The following is an 18,158-nucleotide window of genomic DNA, read 5'->3' as shown; positions in this document are numbered from 1 at the left end:
TCCCTGGTGTTCTGTTGTGTTCCATTGTGTGGCTCTATCGCAGCTGGTTTATCCATTCACCTGGTGAAGGACAGTTGGGTTGTTTATGTTGTTGGCCAAGGCCAGCAAAGCTGCTGTGAACATTTACGTACGAATCTTTGATTGGATAGAGGCTTTCATTTCTCATGGATAGATATCTCAGGATGGAATGGCTAAATTGTATGGTAGGTACGTGTTTAACTTTTTTAAGAAGTTGCTAAACTGTTTTCCAAAGTGGTTGTACCATTTGACTTTGCCACGAACAAACGTGTGAGGGCCCGGTTCCTCCACATCCTCCCAACACCAGCGTGGTCAGTGTGTTTAATTTTAGCCGTTCTGGAAACTATGTGATGCTTTCTCTTTGTAGTTTTAATTTATATTTTTCCAATGACTGAAGATAGTATCTTTTTATCTGCTTGTCTGCCGTCATCTATCTCCCTTGTTCAAGTGTCAGTTTTTAAATTGAGTTGCTTTGTTATTGTTTTAAGAGTTCTTTTTATATTCTGAATACAAATCCTTATCAGACACACGATTTACACATATTTTTTCTCAGTCTGCAGCCTGTCATTTCGTTTTCTTTGCAGTGCTTTTGAAAGGGCACAAGTTTTAAATTTTGATGATGTCTAATTTGTCCATTTTTTTTAAATGGATCATGCTGGTGTCATATTGAACAAATCTTTGCTCAATCTGAGGTCACAGAATGTTCTGTATCTTTTGGAAGTGTTACAGCTTTACGTTATACATTTAGCGCCAGGATCCACTTTGAAGTAGCTGCTATATATAGAGCAGTGTATGGATCAGTGGGGGGTTTTGGCTTTTTTGGGTGTATGTGTGGTTTTTTTTTGTTTTTTGTTTGTTTGCTTTTGCATATGTGTAGCATATCCCCCTGTTTGAAAGACTGTTGTTTCCACACTGAACTGGCTTTCACTTTTGTTGGAGATCAGTTCATCTAAGTGTTGGCCCGTTTCTGGACTGAATCCTGTCCCTGTGGTTGTTTGTCTGTCTTTATGCCACTACCACACTGTCTTGATTACTGTAGTTTTATAGTAAGACTCGGAATCAGATAGTGTTAGTCTTCCAGCTTTGTTCTTCTTTATCAAAGTTGTTTAGTGATTATGCATCCTTTGCGATTCCGTAAAAATTTTAGACTCAGCTCAGTTTCTACAGAAAAGGCTGCTGAGATTTTGGTCAGTATTATATTGAATCTATAAATCAATTTGGGGAGAATTGACATCTTAACAATATGGTGTCCCTGACCCAAGAGCACTGTGTATTTCTGCACGTATTCAGGTTGTTAATTTCTCTCAGCAGTGTTTTGTTGTAGCTTTCAGCATGCAGGTCTTACACATCTTTTGTCAGATTTATTCCCAAGTATTCTGTAGTTTTTGATGCTATCATAAATGGTGTGGTTTTAAATTCCAGTTCTTAATTATTTCTTGCTGGCATGTAGACATACAGTGGACTTTTGCGTATTGATCTTATATCCTGGCAGCTTGTCGTGCTCACCTCTTCTAGTAGCTTTTAAAAATGAATTTCATCATTTTCCACAGATGATAGTGTTGTTTGTGAATAAGACAGTTTCACTTCTTCATTTTCAGGTGTTGATAGCTTTTATTTCTTTTTCTTGCCTTATTGCTGTTGGGTCTCACATTGCTGGAGGTCGTGCTGGGTATGCCAGGAATTGACTGCTGTGACTGGTCTTTATGCAAGCTGCTTCCCAGGGTCATATTTGCTGTGAGCATCCGTGTGAGATGATGGCATGTTCCCTTATCAACAAAGAGTGATCTTGCTTACTGTTTACTGTGAAAGATTCCCCAAGTTTGATTCCATTCCTGTAAACAACCCACTGTGTGTGCAGATATCTCTGAGTCCTCTGTGTCACCCTGTGGGACTTTGGGGTACGGGGGAAATCTGCACACATGGTGCTCATGCCCTTTGCTGTGCCATGAATGATCCAGTCCTTTATGTCTGACCCAGCAGTTTCCTGTGTCCTGCGAACATTCACGAAACAATAACAGGCTAACTTTTTCACCTCTGGGTGGGGTAAAATCAAATCTCAGCACCTGACAACTGTCCTGGCTAACACCTCCATATCAGTGCTGAATAGAAGCACTGAAAACAGACATCCTTGTTCTCTCCCTGATCTTGGCAGGAAAGTGCCATTCTTTTTCCACTAAGTGTGCTGTTAGCTGTAGGTTTTTCATTGATACCCTTTATCTGGTTGAGGAATTTCTCTTCTATTCCAAGTTGGCTGAGAGCTTTTATCAGGAATTAGTGTTGTGTTTTGTCAAATGTTTTTTCGCTATTATTGTGTGATTTTTTTTTTGTTTGTTTGTTTTCCTTTTTAGTTTGTTAATAAGGTGAATTATATTGATTGACTTTCAGGTATTCAACCTTTCATTCCTACTTCAACCTTTCATTAACCCTACTTGGTCATGACATATTATCCATTTTGTATATTGTTGGATTCTAGTTGTTAAAAGTTTGTGAAGAATTTTGCGTCTATGTTAATGACAGTTACTGACTGTACTTTCCTCTTTTTAAAAAAGTTGTTGTTGCTTTCTGTATTAGAGTGATCATGGACTCATAGAATTAGTCCTTCCTCTTCGGTTTTTCAGAAAAATTTAAGATAACCAACTCTTTAAATGTTTGGTTGAATTGACCAGTGATGTCATCAGGGCCTGGAGTTTCTTCTTCGGGAAGGTTTTTAACTACAAATTTTATTTCTTGACTAGGTATGGATGCATTTATATGTTTCTTCTTGAATGAGCTGTGGTAGTTTGTGTCTTTTAAGAAATTTTACCGTTTTGTCTCAGTTGTCAAATTTACTGATACAAAGTTGTCGATAGTATCCCCTTGTTATGCTTTAAATATCTGTGGAATACCATTTCTGTTATTGGTCATTTAGTTCTTCTCTCCCTGCAAATTAATCTGATTAGAGGTTTATCAATTCTGTTGATCTTCTCAAAGAACTTGCTTTTGGTTTTGTTGATTTTTTTCTGTTGATTTCATTGGTTTTGTTTCCTATTTCCTTGATTCTTACTCTGATCTTTATCATTTCCTTCATTCTACTTTTCGTTTTTAAAACTGTGAAGAGAATGTGTGTTTGTGTATGCACACGCACGTGTGTGTAGTTTGTTGACAACATTCTTAAAAATTGTCAGAATTGTCACTTTATGTTGATCGAGATTTCATACAAATCCTTGGAACTTTTCCATAGTTCATCTGAGAGCAATGTTTTATCCTATGTGCTTAGCATTCTTTAGAAACTGGAGTTGGAAGAAAAATTACAGCACCATATGTTTGCCCAAATGGCAGACATATGCAGGAGTGAATGATTACTCACGAATGATGACATAACCAGGGCCTTCTTGACGGTCTTAATTCAGGGATGTTTATGTTTATGATGTCGGGGTTGTGATCGAGCAGAAGGGCATTACTGAAATGTTAATGCCAAGGTTATACTCAAAGTATGATTTGATGGTGGGATTTAATTATGAGAAAGGATGTTGATACAGCAAGACTAATTTCCCCGTGTTAGCTGTTGGCACTGGTCTAGTCTAGGGACTCTGTAGTCCCGTCCCTTCCATCTGTCTGGCGTTCAGAGGAACTCGGGTGCTCTCAGGTGGTCCACCTTGGGCCCATGGAGCTGTCGCTCCAGTGAGAACCAGAGAAGGAGTTCCACAGCGTCGCTTCAACTTAGTGTGGACCTTGGAGATGAACGTACGGCAAGACAGTGGTGCTTGTTTCACAGAGGGGCCCGTGATGCTGGCTGCTTGGCAGTACTCAAAATCTGACGTTCCAGAGATTTCTGTGGTGCTGTTTAGAAACACTGATACCTCACCAGCACCCCTCCCCCGTCATACCCCTCTACGCATGCGCCCATGCACACACATGCACACACGGCAGTTAGGACTCAAGTGTGTCTGGGGTAGACATTCGATTCTGTGGTATTCTAGAGGCTGAGAACTAGTAACCTTGTTAACCTCAGGAACTTTGACGTCTGGTTTCTCTAGTGTTCTCTAATGTGAAATCATAAGGATGATAGTGTCTGCCTGGGGCACTCGCAGTCCACCCTTGATTAGGACGTGCTTTTCCTTTTTTTTCTTTTTTCCTTTTCTCCCCCCATTCTTTTCTAGTGTATTCTGGGATTGATTCGCTTTTTATCACTATTTAATTATAGCTTTGTCAATTCAGATCACATGCCTGGGACACTCACATTTCCTCGTGCGTGAGAGGGGTGCATGTGTTACTGAGTTAGTGAAATGTGGCATTTACTACTGCTCTTTTTCTCCTCCTTGTGGGAATGTGGGAGACCTTTATCTTATTTTCCAAATCTCATTGTCGTAGCCCTTTCTGGCATCTAGGTTCTTTGGAAATTCTGTTGCCTGTCCATGGTCAATACATTGAGACCAACCATTGTATGGTTTTATAGTTACAGAATTTTTGGACTATTTCTTGTACAACTGAAACATCTATGTTTTTTTTTTAATTATAAGATTGATTGTTTGCTATGTCATAGGATGACTTTGGCCAACCACCCGCGGCTGTTTCTGCTGGAGAACGAAAACCACTTTACCAATCTGTTGACTGGCATTGAGTTAAAAGTGCTTAAGTGTTTAGCCAGGTTGTTCTACCTTAAAAAAGGAGGTGGGTGGTGTTGGAAACTCAAATCTTAAATAAGATCCTAGCACTTCTGTTGCTGGTTAGTATTTTAAATGTGTATTGGAGGTCTGATTATGTCCTGCGAGGTGGCTAAGCCAGGATTGTTGGAAGCATTTGATTTTTCCGCAGCTGAAATAGGAGGGACAGAGGTATTTGAAAGGGTGTTCTTTGTTCTGGTGAAAGGTTTGCTGTGTTAGTGTCCCCTCTGTCTCTCTGTGGCAATCGTTCCATCAGCCCAAGGTGGTGACATATTCTGCAGGGCTGTGCGCTCCCTTCGTGTCAGCTTGACTCTGAAGGCCTCGTTTCTTCCCCTCACCTGTCACCCTTTTTCTTCCCTGTCATTCTCTTCAATCCTGTACAATTAAGGATGATTAGGTGTTAAGACGAAGCAGAATTAGAATAAGCTAATTACTAATTACTCACACCCAAACTGTGAACTGAATAGATAGCTGCACTAGATGTGAAGACGTACAAGGGCCCTGCAGTGAAAAATATAATTACCCACGGTGGGAATGTTGGGGGCGGGGTGTGGAGCACAGACACAGTGGCTGCACGCCAAAGTATCGGGCTCTTTAAAACACATATGCATGCAGATGTGTGCATCTGGGACATTGGAGCCTAACTGCACAGAGCAGCCTTAATTTGCTAAAGAGACTTTTTTGAGGTGTCCTGGGCTTGAACGGTAACTAGCCTTCAGGTACAGCAATGCTTGCTGCCTTTTTGGAAGAAATATTCTTTTGGCCACCTTCTAGAAGACCAGTGCATGAAAATTACGATTAAAAAGAATTTTTTTTTTTTAACATAGAGAACCAACTAACTGACATAGAGGTGATACGTATTGAGAGATTCCTCTGGGGTGCTTGTGGAAAAGTAGCATTTTAAGGTCTCAGATCATTTAAGTCTTTTTTTTTTAAATATCATTTTGGCATTACTTTTCCTTTTTTTTTTTTTAAGATTTTATTTACTTATTAGAGAGAGAGAGAGAGAACACAAGCACGGGTGCAGCAGGCAGAGGGAGAGGGAGAAGCAGATTCCCTGCTGAGCAGGGAGCGTACGTGGGGCTCAGTCCCAGGACCCTGAGATCATGACCTGAGCAGAAGGAAGATGCTTAACCGACTGAGCCACCCAGGCGCCCCGTATTACTTTTCCTTTTAATGTTAACGCTTTGAAAGACAGATGATTATTTTTAATTTAGCTAATTTTACAATAGCCTAAAACCATTCTAAAAACTGCTTTGTTAACCTAATTGGCCACTTGCACATTAAGTGTAGTGTTCTCCCATCATATTATCGTACAAGTTACATACAGCAGGAAGTAAATATGTGAGGCTATTTAATGCCGTGAAAATCCAGAGGGATTGCATTTAACATGAATATTTTTGAGATCCAAGATAATGGTTTTTTTTTTAAAGTGAAGTTGATTCTTTTTATTTGAAATGTGTCCATAAACAACCTGCTGCCCTCTGTGACCTGCCCCCTCTTTCAGGTTGACTTATTCGTATTTGCAGTACGAGCTCTGTGACTCAGTGTCAGCATTTTTGGCGGTGAGCTGTGGACATTTCCTAGCAGTTAATTGGAATGATTCTTTGCCTGGCCCCGAACATTATGACCTTGTTCCCATCATATAATCCTTTCCAAGAATTCTCTCTTTTTAGAAATGTTGAAATGTTTATAAGCATTTGATTTTTCTTTTGTTGCCAGGCAGAAGGTTTTAACATTTCATTGAAACATCTCATAAGGGGTCTTGTTTTTAAAACCTATCCAAAAAAAAGGGTAGTGATGAAGTTGCCCTCATCTACTCACTGAAGGACAGGTCTACGTACTTATTCCGGATCGTAGGGATCTAACAGACTTGGTAAGACCACATCTCAAGACAAAAGCTTGGTGAAAGAAGACATGTGTGGGTGTGAATATTGTGTCACCATCACATGGCGGTACAGGCAGTGGGAAGTCCTGTTTGAATTTTTCCTTTAGAAACACTTGTTTCAGTTTCCGGATGTTTCTGACAACCATTCCATCCTCTACCCAAATAGTTCCTCGAGTCATAACTAAGGGTGTTATTTAAAGGAAGTGTTTCTTAAAAAGCTGGTATTGTACTGGGAGAGGTCAGTGTGAGTATATTGTTCATGTGACTTCACCCAAAAATCCAAGGCGCTGTCCCAATGACTAAGCGGTACCTCCCCGGTTCTTGCAGATGGTGTTGGAAACTGAGAAGTACAGCATCTCCATGAAGATGGCGTCGTCCGAGGATGTGAGCGAGGTGCTGGCCCATATCGGCACCTGCCTGCGGAGGATATTTCCTGGCCTCTCCCCAGTGTGAGTGCTCGGGGGAAGGGCGAGCAGAGCAGAGAATGTCCTCCTCAGAATGGGGAAGGAGAACGCGCCTTCCCCTCACGCGTCCTTCTTCGCTTAAACGTTCAACAGCAAACCCTCCCTCGGGCCCTTGGGTTCGACATCTGAGGTTCTCCGCGGGGCTCTGCCTCATTCTCGACTTCCAGGAGCTTGAGCCATGAAGGGTTTGGCCATCCCTTCACCTCTACTCCTAAGACGGAAGCAGAAACCTTTTTGATGTAACTGAGATGTTTCCTAGTGGGACTTCTCTCATGGCTCTTGGTGGAACCAGGGGCTCATGGCTTTGCAGAAAGGTGTCGAGGATCATATGAAGAGCGAGAGGCTTCATTTTCCTAGAAACAGACTAGTTTTCTGAAACACACGTTAGGAATATTAGTAAATTGTGTCTGTGCATGCCCTCATACTTCTTTGTTAAGCACTTTTCATTAGGGTTATGTGCTTGCGTAACCGAGTTTGTCCTTTGGGAGTACGTGCATTGTTGGAAGGGGGGTTAGATCGGTGGAGGTAAAAAGGCAGAAAGATCCTATGTCAGAAAGCTCCCTAAATTAACAGCCCCTAGTCAAAATTCCCGACACTATAGAGATCGTAAAGATCCCTGTCCTGTTGCCCGCCTGTGCACGGAGGCCGCGAAGCCTCACAGGGACACGTCGAAGATGGGGAGCTGTGTGTCTTCTTGCTTGATGGGAGCAAGAGGGAAATTTCGGGGACTTGCCCTTCATGGAACATGTTCCTATGATGCTTTGCCTGTAAATTATGAGGCAAAGCAGGAAAACCTAGCTTTGTGTGTCTGTGGGAGAGGCGCGGGTGCGGGGTGCGGGATGAAGTGAGGAGTGATGGGGATTAGTGAGGGGGAAATACCCAGAAGGAGAACATCTTAAAGCCACCAGAGAACTATTTGGAGTGATCATGCGTTAGCAATCACTACAGCCCATTCTCCCTAAATGACAGTAATGTGACTTTGTACGAGAGCTTTCTTGTAATGCCCTTCTCTCATCCCGAATTAACGCTGAGGAGATCAGAATACTGTTGAGCACAGCCTTGTTTAGCGTGGACTTAGACAACCCTCAGAGCAATATGTAACTCTGCTTTCTTTAAAATGCAGTTTTATTTGTCTAACATTCTAGGAATTTGGAGGGAGTGACCAGTTGTAGTTTTGGTTTGAATTCTTCCATTTTTCCTTCCCAGAGAAAACAGTCTAAGAAAAGTGTTTTCACTCTTCTCTTCCATTTAACTTCTTGTTAAAAGGTTTGGGCAGCAAATATGAAGCAAGCATTGAGTAATGAGCTCCATTTCCAGGGAGGCCATCGCTACATGTATATTAGTTTCTGAATCCAAGACCTCCACCTGAGCCTCGTCTCTGCTCTGTGTCTTGGCTGCACAAGGATGTCCCCAGGCACCTCACATGCAGTGTGTCCCATCAACGTAGCAGGTTCCCCCCCAAACCTGCCCGTGTTTGACACTGTGTCTCGGTTAGCAACTCATCGTGTACTAGGCTCTCGTTCTTCCCTCGCACGTGTCAAACTCTTCTCATGCCTGTCTCCTGCTCTGCTCCTCGTCTGTGCTCATTTCCACCGCCTTAGTTCAGAGGGCCTCACTTTCCCAGGCAGGGCAGCATCATCCTCACCGGTGTCTCTGTCTCTGGTCCTTCTCTTCACAGTGTGTCTTCTGCGCTGTCACCAGAATTATCCGGTCGTGTCCATGCCACGTAGCCTGGCGTAGCAGACCACTGCTATCTGGCCCTGTCTTCTAGCCTGTTTTTGAGCCCATCAGCCTCTCCTGTCCTCAGTACTTTCATGCAGGCTGCCAGTCCAGACACACTCCCACTCCAAAACACCCAGCCCAGGTGTCTAAAGAGTTCTTTATTCATGTTTCCGTAGAACTTTGTGAAGCACTATTCATTGTGTTACAGTCATTTCTTGATACAGTTAAGCAGTCAGTATTTAGAGTTTCTACTACAGATGGCAGTGTGCTAAGTGTTGGGGTCCACTGCCCACGTGGAAGTTACAGTGGGAAGTTGTGTTACTTACATTGGGAAACAGCCCCCCCTCCAGAAAGGGAAATAAATCAGTGAAGTAAGTGTAAACTTGAGTAAATGCTTGCAACTGATTTTTTGTGCAGGACTAATATAAAGAAGAAAATTCTGTCTGCCAGGCCTCCCTGTGGCCGTGATACCTTGAACAGACCCTCACGGGAGAGAAGGATCCTGAAGAGGGCAGAGAACGTTTCCTTGTCAGGCCTCTGCTCAAGCTGTCTCGCCTGCCTGGACTAGGGTTGGCGTCTTGGAGGAGCTGAGAGAGAAGCAGGGTGGCTGGAGTATGGGAATGAGGAGACTGCAGGTGGGAGGGGTAACTGGCGTGAGATGAGGCTGGAAGCGTAGGTGCTGGTCAGCGTACATAGGTCCTTGTGGGGAAGAGTTTGCAGTTCGACTCTAGCTCACTAGGAAGCTGCCATGCAAGCACAGATATGACATGACTCCTTGTGTGGTTTATGAAGACTGTTTTTGCTGCTGGAGAGAGTGGAGTGGGAAGGGATGGGCAGAAGGGGAGAACTGGTTAGAACAGGGCAGTGATCTGGGGGAGGGATGGCTGCAGCATTGACCCTAGAGATAAGGGTGGGAGGTGGCAGATGCAAGATTTATTGTGGGTACAACACTGGCTCATGGATTCGGTATGTGGATGACAACGGTGAGGAAAGGGAGGACCAAGGATGACTCCTGGGTTGCTGCTTTAATGACTTAGTGACTCGTGCTACTTGGCAATGAGGTGGGGAGGGCCAAGGGAAGGTGTGGGAGCAAGTTTTATTTGGGGGGAGAAGTCCCCCAACCATTCTGTTTTAGGCATGCTAAGCTTGAGATCTAGGACACATGGGTGGGGCTATCAGATCGGCAGTTACGTACGTGGGGTTGGATGGAGCTTGGGGGAAGGTCCAGGTCTGGAGATGTTGCAAACGTGAGCATCATTAGTGTAGAAAGTCTTGCTTGCCTGAGTGTTTTGAGTTTATCCAGAGAGAGATGTGCACCTGGAAGAGAAAATGTCTTGAGAATGAGGACAAGTACAAGAGGTAGAGTCACAAAGGGAGTCGAGACAGGATTCCAGTGGGATACCAGGGCCTGGGGGGATCCCCTGAAGCAGGTAGTGGATGACTATGGAATGATCTAGGCGCTGACCAAGCTGAGGGCAGAGGGCTGTCTAGTGAACTGGGGACGGTGAGGACACTGGCGGCCTTGGCTAGAGCAGTCTCAGGGTTCTGGTGGGGGGAGGCGGGCCGTCATGCTGGTGGGATGAGCTCTGAAGGGAGGATGTGGACGTGGTACCCACGGGAACCTTCGTAGAGACGTTTAGCTGTGAAGGGAAAGTGATAAATGGGAGGTAACTCAAGGGGTACGAGGAATTACAGGAGATCTGAGGTATTAAAGCACATAGTTGCAATGAGGGGAATGCTCTAGTAGAGAGAGATTGTTGCTGGAGATCTCGGTAATAAATCCACAATACCCTTGAGAAGGTAAGAGGGACACAGAGCACGCAACGTACCTGAGCTTCCTTCTAGGCCAGGAGCTATTTGAGCAAAGGCTGTGTTTTTATTCATCGTAAATCCCCAGTCCCTGGCACATAGTAGATACTCACTGAGCTTTTTCATGCTTCGTGTGTGTCTAATGCATTGCTGGGCGATGTGATGTGGGAGCCTATGGAAGTTGGAAGACCGTGGCCTCCCAACCATGGGTGCGTGGGCTGAGGGGACACGAGGCCGATGAGTGGGTGACTGGGCATAAGGAGGAGGTGGATGGGTGCGGGCTGGCTGTGTGGAGCTCCGCCTGAGAAGCAGGGAGACGGTTCAGAGGAGAGGGCAGGGAAGGTAGAGGCAGTCACCGATGTGCAAAAAGGCACAGATTATAATTTAGAACTTGACTTGGCAGAGAATTTAAATAATGTAAATATACTTGACTTTTATTTCGCTTTCTACCCACCATGCACACTTAGCTTGTCAAAATAAACCTGTAATATTTTGTGACGTGCGTGTTCTGCCTTTCCTCTTGGAGTTCCTAAGATTGTATTATGTGATTTTAGCAAGGGAAATGGATAATTACATTGGTGCTGGTTATCGACCAGGGAGGGTGGAGAGGTGGGTAATCCTCTCCTTTCTTCCACATCCCTTGTGTTGCCTCAGGTTAAAGCGGTCAGTGAGGGAAATATTTGACGTAAATAAATATTGACATAAATAACGGAGAACATGCAGAATAAAATATGTCCCCAGTCATGTCACACATCCCACTCATAATAAGGTGAAGAATAGGCAACTATATTTGATAGAACACTGTATGTTAACTAACTGGAATTAAAATAAAAACGTAAAAAAGAAACCGTGTTTGGAATCCCGAACCTGGTTTGAGCCATTTGTCTCATCAGGTGTATTACCTGAGCCTGTGATGGGGACCTTGGGTCCGCCTGCCCTCATCTCCTCCCTTGCTCAGGGCTGGTAGGGGCGGGTGGAGAGGGGAGTATCTCATGATTGGATATCAGGAACCAGGAGAATACAGGGGACAAACACAGCAGGGCAGCCCTCCGTTCAGATAATCAGTTCTTGGATAGTCCCTGTTTGACTACATAGAAATGAAACTTTTATCTGCAAAGATCTGAATTTCTGGTTCTACCCAAATATAATTTTGAAAATGACATCCATGATTAAAATCAAATATATAAAAACAGGATGTAAATAATCTACAAAGTATAATCAAATCCTCTTGAGTACAGTCAAGAGAATGCAGGTAGGAAAAAAATGAGGAGTTTTAATTAAAATTAATACTCACACCAGGATCCATTCTTCACCCCTCCCCCCACCCTGTATGTATATGTTACAAAACGACATTACCCTCCCCTCATTAAATAAGGAAAATTTGTTTCAAATATGGGGAGAACTTAAAGGTGCAAGAAGAAAATGTAAGTTAAATTTAAAACTCAAATTGCTGTTAGCATTGTGTTGTGACCATTCGCATCTTTGCTGTGCGAAGCTGGGTGTCTTTGGAACCTGGCCTCGAGACAGTGATGTTGAAGGAGCTAGGGAAATATTTGTAGGTAAGTGTTGTTTAATCTTTTTTCCCAGAGGTGTCCGTAATGGCATTTCTCTTCAGGAAGCTGTTTTGTGTTGTGGCCTTCAGCTTTTCTCATATTGAGAACCTTGGCTGTTCTCCAGAACCGAGCTAGATTTTTTTTTTTTAACGTCAAATTAAGTCATCAGGACACGGTAGAATTCATTTAGAAAATGTTTGCTAAAGGACTTCCTCGGGCATATATACGTGAGTAAAATGTTTCCTGCTCTCTGAGAATTTATAGTCTGAAGGCAGTATAAGAAAGTTCCACAAATAATATAGTGAAGGGAGAGGAAATCGTCAGATTTCAGAAGGAGGAAAGTCACATTTAACTTGAGATGCCAGGAAAATAAGGTATGATTTGTCTTTGCTTTCCTCCATTTTTGAGAGGGGGGCTTTGGTGGAAGGTGGGCCGGGAAAGTTCTGTGGGGAAATGGCAGAAGCAGGTGCCTTTGAGAGACAGCTGTCTGCCAGACGCAGCCTGAATTGGGAGCCCTCAGATGTCATTGTGAGCAGAAGCCTCGAGGACGGGCACTGGGGAGCAACAAAGGATTTTGAACGTTAGAATAAAATGGTAGTCACTCTTCAGGGAGAAACAGTCCTTGGTGCTGCCTTATGAACGTGTGTGGAGAGAGCCTTGAGGTGCAACTGGAAAGGGTCAGGTTGTCAGGATGCTTTAGTGGGGATGAGACTCTAGGCAAGTTAACTCCCTTCTCAATGCCTCAGTGTCCTCATCTGTAAAGTGGGAATAATGCTGTTGATGCAGGGAGGGATTAACTTAGCTCCTGTAGACTGCGTGCACAGCGCTGCGGAAGTCTTCTCTGTAGGCTGTTGTGGTCCGTTACCCAGCAGCATCAGAAGAGAGCCTGCGCCGTCAGGAAGGGCCGTGGTGACGTGTGTTGGGAGTTTCTTTGAAGTTTGATATTTTTTTAAAGATTTTATTTTATTTGACACAGAGAGAAAGAGCACAAGCAGGGGGAGCAGCAGAGCGAGCGGGAGAAGCAGGCTCCCCGCTGAGCAGGGAGCCCTTACTGGGGCCTCAATCGCAGGACCCAGAGATCATGACCTGAGCTGAGGGCCTAATCGACTGAGGCACCCAGGCATCTGGTTTTTTATTATTGTATGTTTACATGGAAGCTGATAGCATTTCTCTAATTTGATTGTTTTGTTGTTGTTAAATGTACCTAATAACATCCTTTTCAGGTGACAGAGCAGTAGCCTTCAGACAAGAGCGCTTCCTTAGGCTTTGAGCGTGCGTGCACGTCCCGGCACACCTGTGACATGGGGAAAGCCAGCGTATCTGCACAAGGTTTCTTTGCTCCCGTAGTAAACATGGTAGTGCAGATCCCTTCGGGAAGGTAAAGCTGCCTGAAATGTGAGGAGGGGAGGTTCCTGTGAAGGAAAGTGGCAAAATAGGAGTTTATGTAAAAACAAAAGAAAGGTTCTGTCTAGTCCGTCTGCTTTTCTAAAGCCGAGGCAGCATTTAGTTGGGGTGTGGTTTGCGTCAGAAAGTGTTTGGTTCTGCAGACAAGGGCCTTACTGCATCAGAGGAATCCAATTCTAAATACATCAATTAAGTGGATTAAAAGAATTTACAGATTTTTTTCGTGTCAACCGTTTACGCGTGAGGTTTGCGCAGGGAGCTGGCGCGCGTGTCATCTGGTTCTCGGTCCTTCTGAATTGTGTGAATCGGACTCTTCTCGTGTAGGTGTGCTCGATCCAGCTATACGGGGCTGCAAGCTCGCGGCCGGCCTCATCTGTCTGTCTGTCTGTCTGTCTGCTAGGACTTTGGTTTACTATTGCGGCACGTTCTCGGACAGCAGATCCTTTCTGTCTGTCTGTCTGTCTGTCTGCACGACACACTCTCCCTCCCTACGTGTGTATGTGTGAGCTGTGCCCTGTGGAGCTCGCATGTGGGCTCTTCGCCGCTGTTTAGCTACCCGCAGAAACCAGCGTAGGTCGGCGGTGGGGTCTTCCCCTTTCATTGCTTCTGTGTGTCTGTTAGAGCACATGAACACTTGCCACCTTCTAGAAGGTTGGTTCTTATAACTTTACCTCTTAGGTAAATAAATGAACAAATGTCTTTGCGAGACAGCCTCAGTTCCTGAGATCAAAGTGTCCTTTAGTTCCTTGTGGAAAAAAGAGGAGAACTGTCACAGAGCAGGGCTGCTTGGAAAAGCTCAGACTGAGAGCTCCGAAGGGGGGTTTTGAAGGTCAGGGTGCAGCCTCCGCACACAGATGTGTCCTCTGGCTGCTGCTTCTCTCACTCTCCGGTTGACTTGCCCTTACCCCTGAGCAGGAATGTCCGGTGGTGTTTTTGGAGCAAAATTGAGGCTTTAGTTTGTGAATCAGCCGTGAGGAGTCATCCTTTTCTCCCTATAATCCTAGACTGCCACTTTCCTATTCTTGATCCTACCAGCTTCCTGCCAAAGATTTTTGCCTTATTTTCCTCTGGCTTTTGACTAGCTTAACTTCATCCTGTGTGTCATTGAAACAGCATGCCGTGCGGTCCTTCTGAAACAAGAATTTTAGAACACAAATGCGATCTCAGATGCAGTCAGACTGAAGTCTGCTTTCGTGTGTACAAGGTTCACTTCATCCTGCTGTGTCGAAGCTTGGGCGGCTTCCGACGGCTCTGCTCCTTCTCTGCCTAATATCTGGTTTTGCTGTCTTGTTGCCAGAAAATAATACCCGAATGATTGTTGAACCAAGATGAGCCATTTCAAATGCCCAGATTCCGTAATATCGCTTTCAGTGTGAATGTCTTTCTTAAACCCACAGTTACACCCAAATTTTTAGGATAATGGGGCTTAATCATAGGTGTTTCAGGTGAAATAGAGAAAAATCATGCTGCACTTGCAGACCTCATGCATTTATACAAGAATTTGAAGGAATTCATGACACTTGACATCCATTGGTTATACGCGATTATGCTTCAATCATAAAAATTGTGAAGAAGTAGAAATATTTTCAGTGCTCGTGGAACGCTCGTGTCTACGTGCTTTCTTATGTACTTGAGGTTTTGTCTAGGAGTAGAGCAAGGCCCCTTGTCAGGATCTAGCACGTTTTATCTGGAATCCATCCCGTGAGAAAGTGGAGCTACCAGGAAACACTTCCCGCTAATCCTCTGCAAGGTGATTGAGATTCATGATGACGATTGAGAACGTTCTGTGTGGCAGAAATGCTTTTAAGTCACTGAAGAAAGATGAAAGTGTGTTCAGTATACCTTGGCATCTTTACTTCACCACTCTGCACCCAGGTCCTCCCGTGATCCCGGGCACCGCTTCCTCACAGCCCGTGACCTCGTCCCCTCCTCCCCACTTCACTCTTGAGCGCCATGCCCAAGCTTCCTCATCTCCTGGAACACCATCTGCTGGGGGGAAATCGTATCCCCTCATCCCACTCTGAGCACAGCCCTTCCACTTTCTCTCCTTGGAAGGACCAGCACCTCCCGGCCAGGCATCCCGTGGCTTGCCCCCTCCCTTTCCCGAGCCCCCAGCCCGCAGTGTCCGGCGCTCCAGCTGGGCCCTGGCAGGACCCTTGCGTCCGTCTGTCCCACTGTTCTGGCCCGCCTGCCTGGAAAGCCTGCAGCCCCACCGCGCGCCAGCTGCCCCCTTTCTCCGCACGTCTGGGCTGCAGAGAGAGTCCCGCAGTTGGCCACGTGGCCACCGGCAGCTCATGACCTGCACTCTTGCTGGGCTCTTCCCAGTCCTGTGGGCTTCTGTTTAATGTCTCAAGTTGTTTATCTATTTTCAAAGCCTACCCCCGCCCCCGCCCTCCAGATATTTGTCTGTAGTACCTAACCATCTCACGAACCCTCTCGAGGCTTTTCATGACCCCTCATTGCCCTGAGAATAAAATCCGAACTCCGTAATTGGACCTCGAAGGCTCTCTGTAACCTGGTTTTGGTGTAGTTCCCTGGACTCCTTGGTCACCCCCTCCTTGTCACATGGCATTTGCTGGCTGCTTTGAGCTATGTGCAGTTTCTGGTGGGGAATACAAGCCTCCTCATCTCCTTGAACTTGCTGGCCCTTTATCTGGAACACTTTCCCCGGCTCCTGGTCCCACCCGCCTCCAGGTGAAGTCTTGATTCCTCTCCAGGTTCTGGCGTAGATGGATTAGGTACAGAAGAGCATTTCCAAACTCCCACCCCTCCACTGCTCGCTCTCTCCCCCGGAGAATAAGTGCCCTTTCTGCCGCCCCCACCCCACCCCATGCCTCTCCGGTGTTAAGACTTCTTCTGTTGTATTGCCTATTTGTTTGTCTGGTTCTCATGAGAGACTGCTCATTGGGAATGCAGGGACGACGTCTGTTTTGCTCACGGTTGTATACTGAGTACCTGGTAGCTGGTCTTGCCACACTGTAGACATTTAATAAAAATTTGGGGGTGAATTAAGGGATTCATAAGTTCCTTGTTACATGATTACTGGGTGGTAACTAGGAGAGCATCGACTAACATTTATGGAGACTTTACCGAGCACCAGGGATTGTTTTAATAACTTCACAGGTATTAATTTCTTTCTTTCTCGCAGTTAGGGTAGGTCCTCCCACTTCGCTAGTTCTATGAATATAATAAGACTTTGGGGGTGGTTGGCTGTGCCTTTAACCGCTACCCTATCCTGCTTCTGCGCATGTGGGCAGGACCTCGTTAGCTCGGAGGATGAGCACAGGGCCTGGGGCTGCTCTCCCGCCCACAGGAGCTGTCGTCGGAGGGGAAGACATGGTAAAAGGAACACTGCTTTTTCTCAACGGCCATTCATATGGGGTACTGTGGAAAGACAGGAGATTTGTATTTTAGTTTTTTGGAAGTTAGTCATTTATATTTAGCACACACCTAATCTAATACTTCATTAAATAGAATGTTTAATTCTAGCTGTTCTAGTACAATTGAGTGTTATGAAACAACTAGATGACATAGAGACTATTTACATCACTAGGTAACACCCTGAGCTTACAAAAGGCAGCTAACTAAAGAAGTTTATTATTAAGTTTCTGTAGATCTCCAAAAAATGGAATTATATTTACCAAAATTGCAGTGGCACCCATTTTTGGTTTTTAAACAGGGCGTGTCACCAAGTAGGTTTCTGTGTGCAGGGCAGAACAAACCTTGATTTTTGAAATTTATTGTTACTGTTGCTCTTACAGGCGAATCATGAAAAAAGTCTCCATGGAGCCATCTGAGCGTCTGGCTGGTCTCCAGGCTCTGTGGGACAGCCAGACCGTGGCCGAGCAGGGCCCCTGTGGTGAGCATGCATTTTAAAACCAAATTATAAATGGCTGCATGGATGTCCCCCTGCCAGGAAGTTACGTCTATTCCTAGCGTTCTGTGAAGGTGCAGTTAGTTTTAAGGTGTAATTAGCACTGCACAGACTTCAGATTGGTGGACAAAAGTCCTATATTTAAGCTGTATTGCGTGCTGCTGTGTACTTACTGTAGAACGGGGGGGAACGTCTTCGCTGTTTCCCTACACAGAAAGAACAATCATCGCTGTCAACATCGGCCATATTTAAACCTCTGAATTTTAACGTAAGATAAATCATTTAGCCGAAAACCCATCACATTTCTGTTGTGGGTTTCAGGTGGATTTTCTCAGATGTATGCCTGTGTTTGCGACTGGCTCGGATTTTCCTACAGAGAAGAAGTACAATGGGTAAGTGTATCTGCGTGCAGACGTGCATGTGCACAAACACACACACACACACACACGCACACACGCTTGGAGAATATGCCGGTATTTGACAGGCTTGTTTCTTTTTTTGTCCCCCCCACCCCCATTCATTTTTTGCTTCAAGTCTTCCTTCCTCAGATCCCATGAAAATCTGTCTGTATCATCGTCTAAATCTCTTTGCAACCCTCTTCCCTGACCATCTTTGTGGACTATTTACATGATTGAATTTTATTTCAAATAGGATGTGGATACAATTTATCTGACGCAAGACACCAGGGAATTGAATTTACAAGACTTCAGTCATCTTGACCACAGGTAAGCTGCTTCTTTCTTTCCTTCCTTTTACAACGAATTGTGCCTCTAGAACCGTATT

At 44.9% G+C, this 18,158-nt stretch overlaps 1 protein-coding gene across 1 annotated transcript in view; it reads left to right on the top strand.

The window, feature by feature from the left end:
• CARMIL1 (capping protein regulator and myosin 1 linker 1) overlaps positions 1-18,158 on the top strand; it is a 301,196-nt gene that overhangs the window by 116,416 nt on the left and 166,622 nt on the right. Inside the window, exons 5-8 of the mRNA XM_034660237.1 lie at positions 6,877-6,998; positions 17,263-17,360; positions 17,697-17,767; positions 18,027-18,100. Of these exons, the coding sequence (XP_034516128.1) occupies positions 6,877-6,998; positions 17,263-17,360; positions 17,697-17,767; positions 18,027-18,100 (365 nt within the window). The remainder of the gene's footprint in view (positions 1-6,876; positions 6,999-17,262; positions 17,361-17,696; positions 17,768-18,026; positions 18,101-18,158) is intronic.

The sequence above is a fragment of the Ailuropoda melanoleuca genome, chromosome 5 (genome assembly GCF_002007445.2).
Source record: "Ailuropoda melanoleuca isolate Jingjing chromosome 5, ASM200744v2, whole genome shotgun sequence".
Classification (NCBI taxonomy): domain Eukaryota; kingdom Metazoa; phylum Chordata; class Mammalia; order Carnivora; family Ursidae; genus Ailuropoda; species Ailuropoda melanoleuca.
The sequence above is the reverse complement of the archived record's forward strand: the minus strand, read 5'-3'. Positions and strand labels throughout refer to the sequence as shown.